Source organism: Poeciliopsis prolifica, unplaced genomic scaffold, assembly GCF_027474105.1.
Source record: "Poeciliopsis prolifica strain line A6 unplaced genomic scaffold, Auburn_PproV2 SCAFFOLD005, whole genome shotgun sequence".
NCBI classification, from domain to species: Eukaryota; Metazoa; Chordata; class Actinopteri; order Cyprinodontiformes; family Poeciliidae; genus Poeciliopsis; species Poeciliopsis prolifica.
The window spans coordinates 5111568-5127820 of NW_026562380.1; the positions used below are offsets into that span (position 1 = coordinate 5111568).

The 16253-nt window shown below is 39.1% G+C and overlaps 1 protein-coding gene across 5 annotated transcripts; it reads left to right on the forward strand.

Annotated features, from left to right (window-relative positions):
* The first annotated feature begins 1031 nt into the window (after positions 1 to 1031).
* rrbp1a (ribosome binding protein 1a) lies at positions 1032 to 16060 on the forward strand. 5 transcript variants are annotated; one of them, XM_055029743.1, is made up of 27 exons: positions 1032 to 1279; positions 3213 to 4185; positions 5371 to 5534; positions 5626 to 5748; positions 6894 to 7046; positions 7195 to 7313; positions 7468 to 7621; positions 9757 to 9895; positions 9977 to 10158; positions 10237 to 10274; positions 10368 to 10443; positions 10533 to 10570; positions 10661 to 10742; positions 10834 to 10871; positions 11534 to 11606; positions 11706 to 11795; positions 11878 to 11964; positions 12071 to 12160; positions 12244 to 12336; positions 12416 to 12466; positions 12550 to 12630; positions 13260 to 13343; positions 13572 to 13649; positions 14171 to 14254; positions 14343 to 14432; positions 15314 to 15457; positions 15556 to 16060. In XM_055029743.1, the coding sequence occupies exons 2-27, from the start codon at positions 3231 to 3233 to the stop codon at positions 15592 to 15594; spliced, it is 3345 nt and encodes a 1114-aa protein (XP_054885718.1). In that variant the 5' UTR covers positions 1032 to 1279; positions 3213 to 3230; the 3' UTR covers positions 15595 to 16060. The 5 variants fall into 5 exon arrangements, with proteins under 5 accessions (XP_054885718.1, XP_054885721.1, XP_054885720.1 ...); XM_055029746.1 differs by having other exon boundaries at positions 15314 to 15451; XM_055029745.1 differs by having other exon boundaries at positions 10240 to 10274.
* Positions 16061 to 16253: the final 193 nt, after the last annotated feature.

Genomic DNA, 16253 nt, shown 5'->3' on the forward strand with positions numbered 1-16253 from the left:
TAACAATATGTGAAGTTTGTCAATTTGTTTATTATTTGAACTTATTTCGTTCAGTCAGTAAGTTGCTTCTCTAGTCATTTCCTAGTGTTTTAAGTTCTGTTATGCTATTTCAAAGCACGTCTTAAAACCCATTTATTTCACTTGGCTTTCAACTCCAGCGAGATCTAGTTTTATATTGTAAGTTTGTTGTTTTAAACTGTATTTGTTTTTATCTATTTTATGTACAGCACTTTGTTTCAGCTGTGGTTGTTTTAAAGTGCTTTATAAATAAAGTTGGTATGGTATGGTATGGTCTCTTGACAGTTGGTGGTTCCTGTAGGGTTTTCCTCTTTTTCTGTTGCTGTCTCGTAGTTGTATGTATTAGGATCAGCTCTGTGTTTTCTTACAAATATTATATTTTAACATGTATTTTAGACAAATTTAATCATATGCCAAGTTCCATGAGTAATTTTGCCATATTGGATGGACGGATGGACACACAGTCAGACAGACAGATTAGCCATTACTGGACTACTGAAAAACTTGATGTGGTGACTTCAGTGAAAAATATAATTTATTCTTTCTTCAAAGATGGTTTTATATAATTTTTATTATTTTTATTCCATCCTATTATTTATTCTAAATATGCGTTTTAATTTATAGCCAACCCTTTGATACTTTGAAAACATAATTTGTCAGATTGCAACGAGAAATTTTAAGTTTCTCACGTTGACATCCTTAAGACTACAGAAGAAAAAAACCCGTTCTGCAGTCTGTCAAACCCTTTAATCTTTCCTTTGTACGGAAATCTGTTTTTATTTCTAAAAAATACTGCTACAATGAACTTAAAGTATTTGAAAATACTGTTAGACTTTGGAAAGTCTAACAGTATCAATCGCTGTGTTGACGTGATTGTGGAAGTAGTCTACCCCATTCAAAAACAAACCGCTTTTGTTTGACTTGACAGTGAAGGACTACAACTCCCAGTAGGAACCTCTTCCGGTCTGAGCTCCTTTTCAGCCAATCAGAGCCCTTCTAGATTTATGGTAGCTGTAAGGGGCACGGGGCCAGCGCGTCTAGCCAGCTCGAAGTGCCACGACTTCACAGCAGACCACGGATCCAGCGGAGTGAGGGGGGGGAGCGCCGTTAGAAGAAAAAAGAACAAGATTCAAGTTATCTGTATTACAGAGGTAGCTTTCCACAGAAGTCGCATCATCTCCAACCCAGAGCCTGTTTTCTTGCCCTCAACCAGTACCTTTTTGAAGCGAGCAGCTGTATCTTTACCAGGAGCAGCAGCGCAGTAAGTATGGGATTCTTGGAAAATTTTATTCATTGAGTCAGGCTTAGCTAGCTTGGACAGCTATCTTCGAGCTGAACTGTTAAATAACTACCTGGACTGAAAGACTGCGGGTAAAACTTAAGAGGGAATTTTTAGACTTTTGGTTCTTGATTTATTTTCAGGTTTTATTGTGGGCTTTGTAGCGTTTTCTTGCGTAGACCAACAGTTGGTATGCTGGACATTAGCGAAATCCATTGATTAATACTGATAGCGCTACAGCTAGCTGTTAAGTAACGTTTTAAAGCTTTATGTCTTGCGATCATTTGCACCATGTCATTGTTATGCTGGATTTTGTGCATATAATATTTCTTAACAGCCTCTACTCCCCCCTTTCTTCAGATCCCTTTAAATGTGTTAAATTATCTAGTCAAAAACTTCGTGGAAACACTGCTTTTATTGTGTAATAAAAACTGACGAGTTGTGCTCAGATATTGCTAACAGTACGCCTGAGAGAGAAATAAATAGCGGATGAAGACTTATTTTAATTCCCACAGAGGGAATCCGGTGCACACGAATGCAAGGCAGGGAGTTTGGAGTTGGAAAGTACACGTAGCCTGTAACACATCAGTAGGTTGAGTCTCCTGTCGAGGCTGAAATCATCCTTGGTTGGGTTTTCTTGAAGTCCTCCTCTTCTGCTCAGTCTGAGTGGAGATGCACTGACGTGTGACACCGCAGATCAGGAAGCAGCACATTCTCCTTTCAGCGTTCTCTATTCCCTGCAATGAACTGGGACTCTAAACTCTTGAGTGCACTAACATTGCTAAACTGTTACCTTTTTATAAAAAAAATATATATTTTTTCCCTTTGTGCAATGCATTTTTTATCTTTTTTTTTTTATTTCTTGGATTTTAATATATACATAGACACAAATAAAGCCAAGACTGGTGCTGGGATAAAGTAAAGAAGGTGCTTTAGTGTATCTAAGGCAGGTTTTCCTGCTCTGCAGGCTCAGCATTCTGGTTTGTGACTGGGGTTGTAGGTTGAAAGCCTTCCAGGCCTTTTTTTGTTAACAGGACAGAAAATAAATGCGAACCACCAGCCAACTTTTGAGGAAAACATCTGGCTTTGTGTGGATACTCATTAATAATTATTAATACATCAAATTATAGTGTTTGCTACTAAAAATACTTATTACATTACTTTAATTATTTAATTTGAAATTAAAGATGGAACAGATCATGCTCTATCTTTTCAGAATTCTTTGTCGGTTTAATTAAATATTTAATAAAATTTCATAAAACAGTCTACATTTTTGACATTAGCATAAAAAATAAGTGCCAACAAATATGGACTACCAATGAATCTTTGCTATATATTTTGAAGGAATAATAAAATATTTTTACATTTTTTAGAAGAAGTGCACACATTATTATAAACATGCATGTAAATGTATGAAAAGTATAAATAATATTTTTTAAAATTACAAATAAACAGCAAAACAAAATATATCTCTCCACCACTCACGGAAAATATTGTATTGGCTAAATAGCTGTTGGGTCATACAGGCTCCTTCTTTGTTTGTTTTCCTGTTTTTGTTCTTCTTGCAATGTTTATTGATGCTGTTCTTTTGGTCAAACAGCATGAAGAGTAGTTTTGTTATTTAAGCAGCTGCTTTACTCCAGTAGAAGTGTGTATTTTTTAGGTACAATTTGAGCTGCACAGTCTGGCCACACTGCAGCCCTCTCTCACACATATTAGGGATATTAGTGACACCTTGAAGTTGGTAAAAGAAAAGACCTTGTCAGAGCATTTCTTTTCATGTTTACTGCTGTTTTTTTTTTTTTTTTAGCCTGACATGCAATATCATACTACCCTAATTACTGGCTTATGTAATTGCTGTAAATGGTATGTTTGATTGTTACTTATGTTCATAGGTTACTATTTCTCCTTTTAGGTTTACTGAAAGCAAAAGATGGATATCTACGACCCCCAGACTCTTGGGATTATGGTATTTGGTGGTTTCATGGTGATCTCTGCCGTAGGGATTGCCCTTGTTTCCACCTTCTCCATGAAGGAAACCTCTTATGAGGAGGCCCTTGCTAAACAACGCAAAGAGTTGGGTAAAATACAGTCAGTTCGCTCGGAGAAAAAGAAAAAGGACAAAGTAGCCGAGAAGAAGAGCCGTGGGAAGAAAAAGGAGGAAAAGCCAAATGGAAAAATCCCGGAACAGGAGAAAGCTGAAGAAGCTGCTGACTCTGAAGGCGAAGCAGCCATTGAGCCTGCTGCTGCTGCTCCAGCTGTATCTGATGTTCCTGCCCCTGAGCCTGCTCCAGTCCTCGAAGTTAAACCATCATCACCCCTGGCTGCGGAGACACAACCCCAAACTGCTGCTGAGCCGTCGCCTGTGTCCTCGCCTAAGGACAAAAAGAAGAAGAAGGTAGCGAAGGTTGAGCCAGCCTCAACTCAGCAAGCTCCGATGGTGTCTGCTGCAGTGCCAGTAAAGTCCTCAGCAGCCTCTCCTGCAACCCAACCTCCCCCAGCTGTGCAGAGCAAAGCAGCCGCCCTGTCCTCTGCACCACCTTCAACCAAGTCTGCTTCTGGATCTTCAAAATCCACTCCTCCATCCGCGTCAGCTCCTCCGTCAACCAAACCTGCCTCTGCTCCTGCCCCTGGGTTGGCTAAATCCACCAATGCTCAGGCTAAATCTTCGACCCCCACACCAAACAAGTCTGCCCCGGCACCAAGCAAGTCCGCTACAGCCCCAGCCAAGTCGGCAGCAGCTCCATCCAAGGCCGCCCCAGTGCTGGAGGTGGTCACCAAAGATGTCCCAGTAATGGCTGTGCCTCCAGTGGGGTCTCAGCAGGCTCCTGCTCCAGCTAAAGCACAAGAACCCAAAAAGAAGGCTTCCAAGAAGAAGTCTGAGCCTGGTAAGCAAATATAATCAGGGCAAATTTACTTCATTCTGCTTTAGAAGCCATGTTGTTTGGTTGTATTTTAAACATTTCAGAGTTCCTACACTGTCTGTGAAAAAATGGAGCACTTAATAAATATTTCTCCAAATATGGATAATCATGAAAAAAAAGTTATGGAAATGTTTTCTTTTTATATTGTCTAAAGACATCCATCATGTCATCTGTTTTTTTGTTTTGTCGGTCCATTTGTCCTTTTGTCTATTGCATTCATCTGTCTAATTCTTGTACCCATCTATGTCTTTGTTAGATTTTCCACCTTACTTCTTTCAGAAGTTACAGTTTCTACATTCAAATAATTATCTGCCATAAAATCACAGAAAACTTTTGCATTTTTTTTTTATTTGCTGGAAGGATCGGAAAAATTTGAGTCTGGAAAAGTTTGGAATCGGAGATAGAAAAACATGTAGGAAGCCTGATTTAATGGTGTCAGTATGGCTGTATTTCCATTTTTAAATGCGCCACTATATATTTTTACTTAGTTTGGTAATACATATGAATAACTAAAAGGAAAATGGTCACTGATCTTTTACCAAAAGCTCAGAGCTGCTGTTGCTTTTAGAGATTCCATTGTAGAAATTAGTCGTCTCCTCTGAAGTGCAGGAAGCGGTCGTGGGGCCAGGAACTACATTAGCCACAACACTGGTGATTATGCGTTTTATGCTGCTGAATTGAGAGCGAAGGCATGCCTGCATAGTTGGGTTACATAATTGTGCAGTCTAGTGCAAGACAGAAACAACCTGCCAGTACTGATGAGCTTCCAGCTGTGTACCCACAGTACCAAGGGGCAGCGGTGGGTAACAACTGGCACGCCGCTCTGAGGGGCGTAGAGCACAGGAGCTTGTCCAAACACTGTTGGCCCTGTTTGGTTAGCTTACAAAGCTTTTCAGTGCCTCTGACAATGAGCAGAGAGGAGGGGTTGACCTTCTTCTTTCCCTGCAGCTGGTCTCCGCCTGGTGCCACAGTGACCCAGCATTTTACCATCTGAAACTTCCCAGTACTACAGACTCAAGGGACAAGTCTCAACCTTGTCCTTTTTCCTCATATGTAGTGACCTTCAGAAAAGCCTGAAGCTTTCTAAAAATAATAAAGCCGTTTGTTCTTATCTCTCAATTTGCTGCTATCATGTTTATTTTTCTCCAGCAGCTGTAGCGGCGGCAGTCGACTGTGCTGATGCTCCGCTCTACCTGCCCTATAAATCTCTGGTTTCCACCATCAACAGTATGGTGTTCAGTGAAGGGGAGGCGCACAGGCTTATCGAGATCCTCTCTGAGAAAGTCGGCATCATCCAGGATACCTGGCACACGGTATGAAAATCAGCAGTTGGTGATTGAAGGGAAAAAAGAACCACAACATAAAGAGAGGTATGTACTTTTTTCTGTGTATTGTGATTTTTAGGCCACTCAGAAGGGAGATCCGGTCGCCATGCTGAAGAAGCAGCTGGAGGAGAGAGAGAAACAGCTGGCAGCAGAGCAGGAGGATGCTTCTGCAGCTAAGAATCGTCTTCGAGAACTGACCAAGGTTCAAAACTGAAATGCTCATCACGACACATTTTCTGTGCTGGGATCCTTCAAATCAGGTTTTGCTGTTCAGATTTGCTCATAGGCTAGTGTCGAGATGAACCCAGGCACAAAATAAACCAAACTTAAAAAATGTATGTCAATCTCATTAAAAGTCCTATTAATGAGATATTAGAGATGGTTTTAGGAAACCAGAGATTTCTCCATACAGTGTTGTCCCTCCCCTACCTGCTGGCAAACATTAAGACACTTCACTTTTCCCTGAGAATCTAAGAAAATAAATCATAAACAATCCCATCTTAAAAAATAAGTCTCGTCATACCCAAGCTGATCAGAGTCTGCAGCACTGAATCTGATAATTTTTTAGCCTTTTTGTAAAGTTGTGAAGTCAAAGATGAAATTGCAGAATTACAATAAATGAAAAAAGCAATCTTTACCTACTTGGATAACTATGAAACATGACATGTTGGAAGGTTTTTCCTCTCAGAAATACGGAAAACAAGTCAGAATGTAGTTTTTCTGTATCCAGAAAATGGATTTTGAATGAGTCAATGGCTCAAACATGCTGAAAGGAAAGAGAAAAATAATGAGAATTTAAAATTAACACAATGTTGATTGAAGTAAAACAATAAACAAACAAAAAAATTAAACAAAAAAAATCCAGGCAGCCAGAAGGGTTAAATAAAAGCAGTCGGTTGATAGTAAACACTTCTGCTTTAATGTGGCGTTGCAGTGATGTTTTTACTGAAGGTTATCAGAGTCTCATATAGACTCGTGCATACTCTAAATTTAGTTTTTGGTTGTTTTTTTTGTCCTGAAGGTGGCATTAGAGTAAAGCATACAGGATAACTTGCTAATTAAAACCAGATTTCTTATTGGAACAAATCTTCATAAAGCTCCTGTATTAAAGGTAGAATCTATCCAGAGGGAGGTGGGGGTTTGTTAGTACATAGCTTTAATGTTTACTATAATTTGAATTGCAAATCTAAATTTTGCAACCTATGTGTTTAATAATATTAGCAGACCAAAGTCTGCTAAGATTAAAAAGTGAAATTAGTGTTATTTTTACATTTCTTCACTCTGAAGTAACTCTGCAGCTGCAGAAACATGAAGTGAACGGGTCTGACTGTAGTTTGCGTTCATCAGGAGCTGTCGTCGGAGAAATCCAAGGTGGCCAGCGTGGAGACGCGGCTCAGCTCTCAGCTGAGTAAGAGAGAGCAAGAAATGATCGCTCTGCAAGCGCGCATGCAGGCCAGTTACCAGGACCATGTAGCCCAGACCCAGAGGCTCAATGCAAAGGTTAGTTCAATTAATATCACTATTCATTTGGTAAGAACTTGATCTTGGATCCTTAGCTGCTGAAATATATTGTGGTATAAGTAAATGTGTTTTTATTTGCCAGTCTTTCTGCAGTGTCATTGATTAAAAAAAAAACTTTAAACTGCAGATCCTGAGCCTGCAGGACCAGCTGGAAAAAGGTCCTAATGCCCAACTTGCTCGTCTGCAGCAGGAAAATTCAATCCTCCGTGATGCTTTAAACCAGGCAACTAGTCAAGCTGAGAGCAAGTGAGTTTGTAACTACATTTAAGTATAGACCTTATATGTAGTTATATGTGGTATAACTGATGTTTTGTGTTTGAATTACTTGGTTTCTAAACTTTTTTTTGCTTAATCTCGCTCCTTTTTTTTTCTTTTTTTTTTTCCGTCGTTCTCCGTTCAGGCAAAATGCAGAGCTGGCCAAGTTGCGTCAGGAATGTGCAAAGCTAACCAAAGAGCTAGGAGAGAAGACGGAAAGTCTCCTTGCTGATGAGCACGTCAGGAAAGGGCTGGAGTCCAAGCTCTCTGCCGCAGAGAAGCAGCTCTCACTGCTGCAGGTTGGCCCGGCCTGTGGGAACAGCACTTTTTTATTGTCACATACAGGAGACGTACTCGGGTTTCCACGTGGAAGCAGATTTATTCTTGTTTTCTATTAAACCCAGTATTATGTTTCAGTAGCCACTTGGTTATGAAGTGGAGAAAAACAAAATTGGCTTTTTTCCTACCTAATCCCTGACCTTCTCGTGTTCAGGGAATGGGTTACAGCAGGGATTAGGAATCGGTGTAGATGTGTAATAACTCACCTTCAAGAAAAGTACTGTAAAGATTCTAAATCTGGTAAGCTTTTATAAAATATTTCTGTAAGGGCCATTCATATGACAGAAAACCATTTAAAACATAGAAAACCATTTAAAAACTATGCTTAAATGGCCCAATATTTGTTTTACCAAATATTAAAAGGATTTTTATCAATCAAATTTAATAAATATATCTTTTAAATTTGCATAAATTCAAGCAAACAACAAAACCTCTGATAGTACTAAGAAATGGATGGAAGTAATTTAAGATATGATGGCAATGAGAAATAAGATAAAACAAAAATCAGCATATAAATAAAATTTCAATGTTTTATAGTTTTATTGGAAATGGGATACAAAAAGCTGAAATAATTCATCAAAGATAAAGTTTCACAATTAAAATTGAGATCAAAATAAAAGCTTAAAGTAAACAAAGAAAATGACATGCAATGAAAATATCAGGAAAGATACTAAATTTCACAAATGGGCATATTTTGTTCACTTTTAAACTCGCCAACACCGTCAGCTGTCCTAGGAAAGAACTGCAAAAGCCTCCTGTATGTTTTATTCTAACTTTTCTATTTCTAAACCCATCCTCATACCTGAGGATTCTGGAGGACTCTTGAGATTAAAAACATCTCAAGTAAATGTGACGGGTGATAAAGGGATTTGTAGGTGTTTATAAAGAGCTTAACCCTTTAAGCCTGACAGAAAACATGACTAGGCTCTTTGTGGTTTCCATACACAATTTAACATTTTCACCTGCTCAACAATAAATGAATAACAATAGCTTAATAAAACAAAGTATCATATCAAAGAAAGGCACTTGATGTCCTGAATTTTTTTAACACATTGTTTTCTTGTTCTAGAAATCTTAAGTTATTCTCAGCAGGAAGAACAGGATATGAGTCACAACAAAACTGCTTGCTTTATTAAACCAACTGTAATCATTGGTGTGTCCAGTTTGGGATCCTCCTTAAACTTAAAAGAAAAGCAAAAGTAACACAAAAAAAATGTGCTTTGTATTAAACATTTTATATGAAGCGTCTATTTTGACGGTTTTTTTTGTTTTGTTTTTTTATTACACTTAAACATATTTAAAAATGTGTCTGTCTGCTCTAATCAGCAAAAATTTGACCACTTTAGTCAAAAATAATTCAAAAGGATGCAAATGGCCCCCATATTGCACTTTGGACACCTGTCTTTATTGCATGCTTTTACAAAACCAAAAATGTTAGCACTTCTTTTTAAACATTAGAATTTTATGGTTGAGGAATTATGATCCCAAGAAAACTATGTCTCAGGAAAAATAATCAGAACTCAATTATTTACAGCTTCCACATATCTCAAGTATCAAAGATGAAAAGTAAATAAATTGCCCATGTAGACTTTGAAACTGGTTTTATATTTGTTCACTTCCTGGTTTCAAGTCAAACCCCATGGTTTATTGAAAGGAAGTGCATCTCAGTTCATTTGCAACTTGTCTGTACTGTCAGTGGCTCACATGCTGCAGCTCTTCCTCTATTACTGGTTATTTGTAGCAACTTACTCAGCACAGCTGACATGCCCTGTTGATTAATCATTAACCTACACTCTATCACAGCTGTTTTACTTTTTTTCAGCAGCCCTCTAAAAGGCGGGAGCCCTTTGTCTGAATCATCTCTAAATTCCTTAATATTCAGTGCACTCTCTGCAAGACAGTTGTGCAAAAGTGTTTAAATGTTAACTCCTCCCTGCAATACTGATTCTAATACTTAGGGTATGGCTTTTTTATGTTTATTTATTTTTTGGGGGAAAATTTAATTAACTTTTTCCTAAGTTCATATCTTAATCAATTTTTCAGTAAGCCTTTGCTGCCCCCTGCTGTTTGACACATTTTAACCAAACTCCCCCAGGCGAGCCGTGCAGAAAGTGAGGAGGCGTTGCAGAAGCGACTGGAGGAGGTGAGCGAGGAGCTCAGGAAGACGCAGAGCAGAAACAACAGCCTGCAGGCCACTCTGGAGCAGAGCCAGAAGGACAGCGGTGCAGTGTCAGGTCAGAGAAAGGCATGGCAGGGTCATGTTCATGATCTTTTTCATGCTACGCCGTGGAGTAAGTCGCATTTTGTCCTTGCAGAGTACCAAGTGCGCATAGAGAGGTTGGAGGCAGAGGTCAAGGAGCGTTCTGCTCAAGTGGAGACCCTCACTGCCCAGCTTGGGGAGACGCAGGCGGAGAAGAGCCAGCTCACACAGCAGGTGGCCTCCATCAACTCATTGCTGGAGGCTAGTCAGAGCAAACAGGATGAGGATGGCAAGCAGGTAGGACATTTTTGTTTCGATCTTTCAATTTGACTTTTGCTTGGACAAAATGCTGAGTGATTTTTATCACTATATCAGCAGGTGAAGCCAGCAGAACTGGAACAGCTAAAGCTCAGGTAAGTGGATCATCTTACATGATATGTGAAAGGGAAGATTTTTTATTTTTCTTTTTTTTTACTGATTTGCTTTTTGTTTATTTTGTTTTATAGCCTTCAAGAAAAGGACAGCCAATTAAGTTCGCTTCACGAAGAACTGAAGCAGCTGCAGAAAAAGCAGGAAGCTGCAGTGAGTGTAACAATCAGTTGGTACTAAATCCACTGTCCAGTGGACCCAGTGCTTTTCCTAATGCTAACAATGAGAATCTCATCCAATAGGAGAACACTATTACTGAGCTTGAGCAAAAAAATAAGAGGTATGGCATTTTTCTTTGTTTATCCCTGCTAACAAAGGGATAGAGATCCCTGCAGGTTAGGCTCAAATGAACTGATTCTAATCTGTTTAGTGAGGATGCCAGCCTCGTCAGCTCACTTCAGGAAGAACTCAAAAACCTCAAAGAAGAGATGGTGCAAGTTAAAAATGCAAAAGTAAGTTTCTCTGTGTTAAATATAAATAATTCTGTGGCCAACACGGTGTTACTGAACAAAAATTGTTGTTTTGTGTTTTTTTGTTTTTTAGTCGGACAGTTCAGCAAAGCTTGCACAACTACAGAACAGGTAACATACTGCGCCTGGATTTTACTTCATTCCTTTTTGTTGTTAAAAGGTGATTTGGTAATACTTGTGAAGATTCCAGGGTTCCTTCACTCTGCTCATAGTCTGGATGTGTTGAAACATGGAAATAAGCTGGTGTGAGGAAAAACTCATCTCGCCTCCGACTAGACCAAACATCCACAGAAAAAATTTGACATAGCTAAACCTGACAATTTACTACTTTATGTTTTTATGGTTCTGTAAACCTTCATAGATCAGGGCTTGATTTGTTAAGTTATTTAAATTTAGCCAGTCTAAATATATTAAATATGTTCTGTACTACGTATTGTTGCTTATTGCTTTTATCGTTGCCATTACTTTTTTTTTTTCTTAAAGAAATGCTCTCATGACTTCCATTTGGTCTCTGATTTTTGTGCTGTGGGAAAACGATATACTATATGTAATTGAAATATGATGCCGGAATCTATATGAATATGAAAAATTTATATCTCCAGAGTTTATTCCCTTTATGTAGTGGTCAAAAGTTGCTTTTTTTTGGTGAATTTATTCCTCTTTTTTATTGCCCTACCACTGTAGGAACATCTGTCATAAATTCGTAGAGAACTGTTGTATCTGTGCTTTAATTTGGGTTCAACAGAACTGAGGAACTATGCTGTTGTTTTCAGTCTGTCTGAGAAGGATTCCCTTGTTGCATCACTGCAAGAGGAGTTGAGGGAAGGAAATGCTGCCACAGAAGCTGTAAGCTTTCATTTTGCTTTTTTTTTTTTTTTTTTTAACATGATTGACTTTATGACTTGATGTTTATGAGCCAACTGATTGGATCGTCCTCTGCTGCAGAAGCGTGTTACTCAACTAGCAGCTCTTCAGAACGAAGCCAAAGAAGCTCTTCAGTCGCTCTTCCCACAGATACCAGTGGAGACAGAGCAGGTAAGTAATGGAGATCTCTAGCCAAGACTGCTACAGCGATTCAATTCACAGTGATGATCTTTCTGTTTTCCTTCTCTTTTAGCCCAACTGGTTAAAAGCATTTACACAGAAAGCTCAGGAGGCCCTTAGCCAGCAGAGTAATGAGTCTCATTCAAGCACAGCATCGCCAGTAAGCGTTTCCTTTTTTTTTTTTTTTTTTTTTTTTTCACAAATGAACATAAAGTTAATGACCATGTTTCCAGAAGTAGCTTTGGATGTTTTCGTTAATGTTACAGGAGTTCCTGGAGAAACTGAAGGAATCGGAGGAGAACTACAGTTCCCTTCAGGCTGAATGTGACCAGTACAGGACGGTTCTGGCTGAAACCGTAAGTGAATGAAATCAACATGACATGGAACAGTGATGAGCTTTTTGTATGAAATAAATACTACTTGTGTAATTATGATACAGGAAGGAATGCTGAAACATCTGCAGAAAAGCGTGGAAGAGGAGGAGCTGGTTTGGAAGTCAAAGATGGCAAACTCAGAAGAACAGCTGAAGGAGGTATGGGGAAGCTTGACCTTTGGTCATTCTCATTCTGAATCCGTCTGAGACGTCGCTCTTCCCTTTGTGACTCTGACAGGCTTTGCAGAAAGTCAGCAAGCTGGAAGCAGAAAACCAAAGTGTAGAACAGGTTAGTTTTTCTTACTGTAAATCACATTTTTAGAGAGTTTGTGAGTAAAAATATTAAATGTTCTGTTTTGTGTATGTGTTCAGTTGAAGGAACAAATGATGCTGCTGGAAGCTCAGCTTGAAAAGCAATCAGACAACCTAATGACCTCAGAGGAAGTGGAGCAGGTACACAAGCAGAAAACAATCTCTTATATAAATACACAATAAATACAAGCTGCATTTTTATTAAATCTCCATGTGCTACTCCTTCAACTTTGACCCCCTTTTCATCAGGGTTGAATTTGTGATTATAAATCCTTACATTTCCCTTTTTCTTTTTTTTTAAGCTACATAAAGTTGTCATAAACTGACCTGTTTAAAAGAATCTTAGTGTAAGAAACCATTCCAGATGTGACGACTCTCAATGACATCCAGCCCTAAAAAGCTGTGAAAGAAGCCAAACACTGTTGTGGTGAATCATGACTTACAACATTTGAATGTTAAATGTTTTGTACTCAGTTTTTTTTTTAAATATCTTTTTGATTGAAAAGTTCAGTTTTTTTTTCCTCATGTGGCCAGAGCACCTTTCCTCTGCTGTGCTCTTTATTTATTTTTTATTTTTTTAGATGAAGTGAGTAGACCTCTATCAGAGGATCAAAACTTACCATATTGTTTTATAACCTGATGCGGGCTGATCACTAATGTTCAAGACAATTTTTTTTGCCCTGGATCTTATTTAGGAATATGAGTGTAGATGACGAACCTAAATCAATTCCATCTGTTTTATATTTTTTATTTTTCCCCTCTATGCTCAGCTGAAGCTGCAGCTGTCAGATTGCCAGAACCAGTTGGACTTGGCCCACAAGGATGTACAGGCACACAAGGAGGAACTCCAACAGGTGAGTTTTTATTATGATGCTCCTTTGTTTTTTTCTTTTTTTTGGCCTTCAAAGACAAACATGTACAAATCCAAATACCTGAGCGGCTGCATTGAGAGGGGAGGCGTGAGGAATTAGTAGAAATCCCTCCTTTATGCTCACAACCTGCTCTGTAAGGTGTCAGTGACGTCAAGGAATTCACCCACGGCGATTGCATAACGAGTGACTGGCGACGGCTTCCTGTTTCAGGTCAGAGCACAGCTGGGCGAGATCACGAAGCGGACTCAGGGAGAGCAGAACGGCCCAGCTGAGGCTGAACCCAGTCAGGTCAGGGTGCAAGGATCACAGGGCACCCTCCACTTCCTGTCAGAAAAGTACCATACAGCGACTGGAACAGCAGCCCAGTACTCGTCCCATAGGAGCTGGGTCTAATCTGAAATGAAGAATCTTTTTATTTGCCATCAGTTTTTTTAGCTTAGATCCCAAATAATAAAGGCACCATGTGTAAACACAAACGGATGAGTTTAGATTCAGGGCGTGCTTCATTTCCAGTCTGTCCAGTACTCCTCTGACAGCGGCTCTGTATGCTAATCATTGTTTGCGTCGGCTAAGTACACTTAACCCTCACTGCTGCTCTTCCTCTATCCTGTTAGCATGCTCCCCTCCATCCTGTTTTAACTCATTTTCTTCTCCATTAACAGAGTAGAACATAAGTTCTCTACTTGAACATTTCAGCTAAAACATATCGACAAGAAACTAACTTGGACCAGCTTCAGTGTGCTGATTCGACACATGCGTATCTGGAAAAGTGTGTATTCACAGTGTTTTGATGGTGTGTGTGCTGCCAGGTTCAGAATGAGTTGAATCAGACAACGGAGAAGCTGCGTGGAGAGGAGATTCAGAGGCAGCAGCTGTTGGAGGAATTCGAGCAGGTAGCAAAGAAGTTACCAGTGCACTCGCTGGTCGCGTGTTCTTGTGAAGCTGTAGTGAGTCACACTGAGATGCCTCTTCAACTTCCAGGCCCAGAAGACTGTGGGGGAACTCCAGGCCCAGCTGGATCTTTTAAAAGACGCGCCGCAATCTGACACAGAAGACGTAGCTCAGCTCAAGGTGTGTCAGGATATCCGGATGTAACTTTTAGCTCAGTACAGCACCTTTTCATTCTGCTGTGAATGAATTTTTTATGTTTAGTTTTTTTTAAAGATGTTTATCGTACGGTATACATACTGTACACATTTGTCAATGACAGCATATAACTTTTTCCCCTCATAACATGAACAATTTCAGCAGAATTTGCAAACACATCAGGTCACACAGTAACAAACAACTTTAAAGAAAAAAAACAAATTACCATAAACAGACCAAAGAAACGGCACCATGGTTACCATATATTAACAATCTTACCATTGTTAATGCTAACATGATTACCCAACTTGCATCCTGTTGGGTGCAAGTTAATTTTGTGTAGCGCTGCACAAGACTAAGTCGTTTTGTCGATGGAATCTTCTTTTATTTGAGCTGCGGACCTCTGCAGTTCCTTCAGATTGACCATGTTCCTCTTGGCTGCTTTACAGATTAAGGTAGAAATGTAAAAGCAAATCTACCCCACATTTTTCAGATTATAGGTGTTCAAAAACAACCAGTTAATGTTGTCTCCTATGAAGTTCCTTATAGCTTGTTGTGAAAAAACACTTTAACTGGTGTAATAAAAAACGCTATGTACTTGACCGTCAGATCAGTACAAATTATGTGGTTGTTGGAGTTAAACACCAGCATCTAAGCATCATGTGAAACAAGACCCTCTCTACAGTTGGTGACAATTTAACAATAATAATCTTATAATCTTAATAATCTAATAATCTTAATTACATTTGACAACCTTATCTGTCTAAGCTTGAACAGTTTAGTTTGTTCTCCTCAAATCTTTGAAAAATTTTAGAGTTTAGACCATTCATAGTTATGTTTGCTATAATTTATTGTTATTTGAACAGGAGCGCCTTGAGAAAGAGAAGAAGCTGTCCAAAGACCTTGGCCAAGCAGCCACTAAGCTCCAGCAGCTTCTTAAAGCCACTCAGGAGCAGCTGACCAAAGAGAGAGAGACTGTGAGAACACTACAGGAACACCTGGAGGTGAAGGTGCATCTCATACTGCTATAATACACAGATTGGCTTTAAATTTTTCCATATTTTGTCACTTTTTCATATTTCTTTTTTTCTTTTTCTTTTTTTTTAAGGGAGAATTTGTGGAACTGAAAGAAGGAACATCCGTCTGAGTTGAAGCTCACCAGGAACGCTACAATAAAACCGCCAAATATGCCTTATAATTACCTAGTTATGCATTCCAAATTTATTCTTTCTAGTACTGTAGTTGTATGCATTTCGTTGCAACTTTTAGGGATCAAATATTTTTGTGTAATGAATATTTCAAAGTAAGATTAGAGGAGAGTATCCTGCTGCAGTCTTTACTGAAGCCCACATACCATCTACGATTCTGACTATGTCAGAAGTTATTTATCCCTTTGCCTTATAGTCCAAACATTTCCCCCATAGTTCAGTGTTAAAAAGGGAACGTGAATGCACGTCAGACGTGCTTCAATCTGTGCAATTACTTTGTATGTCTTTTCTATGTGGTTGAATGATGGGAACACTTTATGGTTCATTGTAGAGCCTGCTTTCCTCTGCAGCTGGCTGACCAACACATCAGATTTGTATGAATGAATAAACTACAGTTGAGCACTACCGATTGCATGTCTGTGAAGAGGCATGAAAGAGTGGAGAGAGAGAGAAAGAGAGCAAGAGCGGGAGCGCTGAGTTTTCATACCGGAAGTAACAAAGTTGTATCAAGAAGTACGTCTGTAACCAATAGAAAACTTCAGCAGCTTGAGATCGGTGAGACGGTTTTAGGCAGTTTTAGACAAAAGTAATGCCGAAC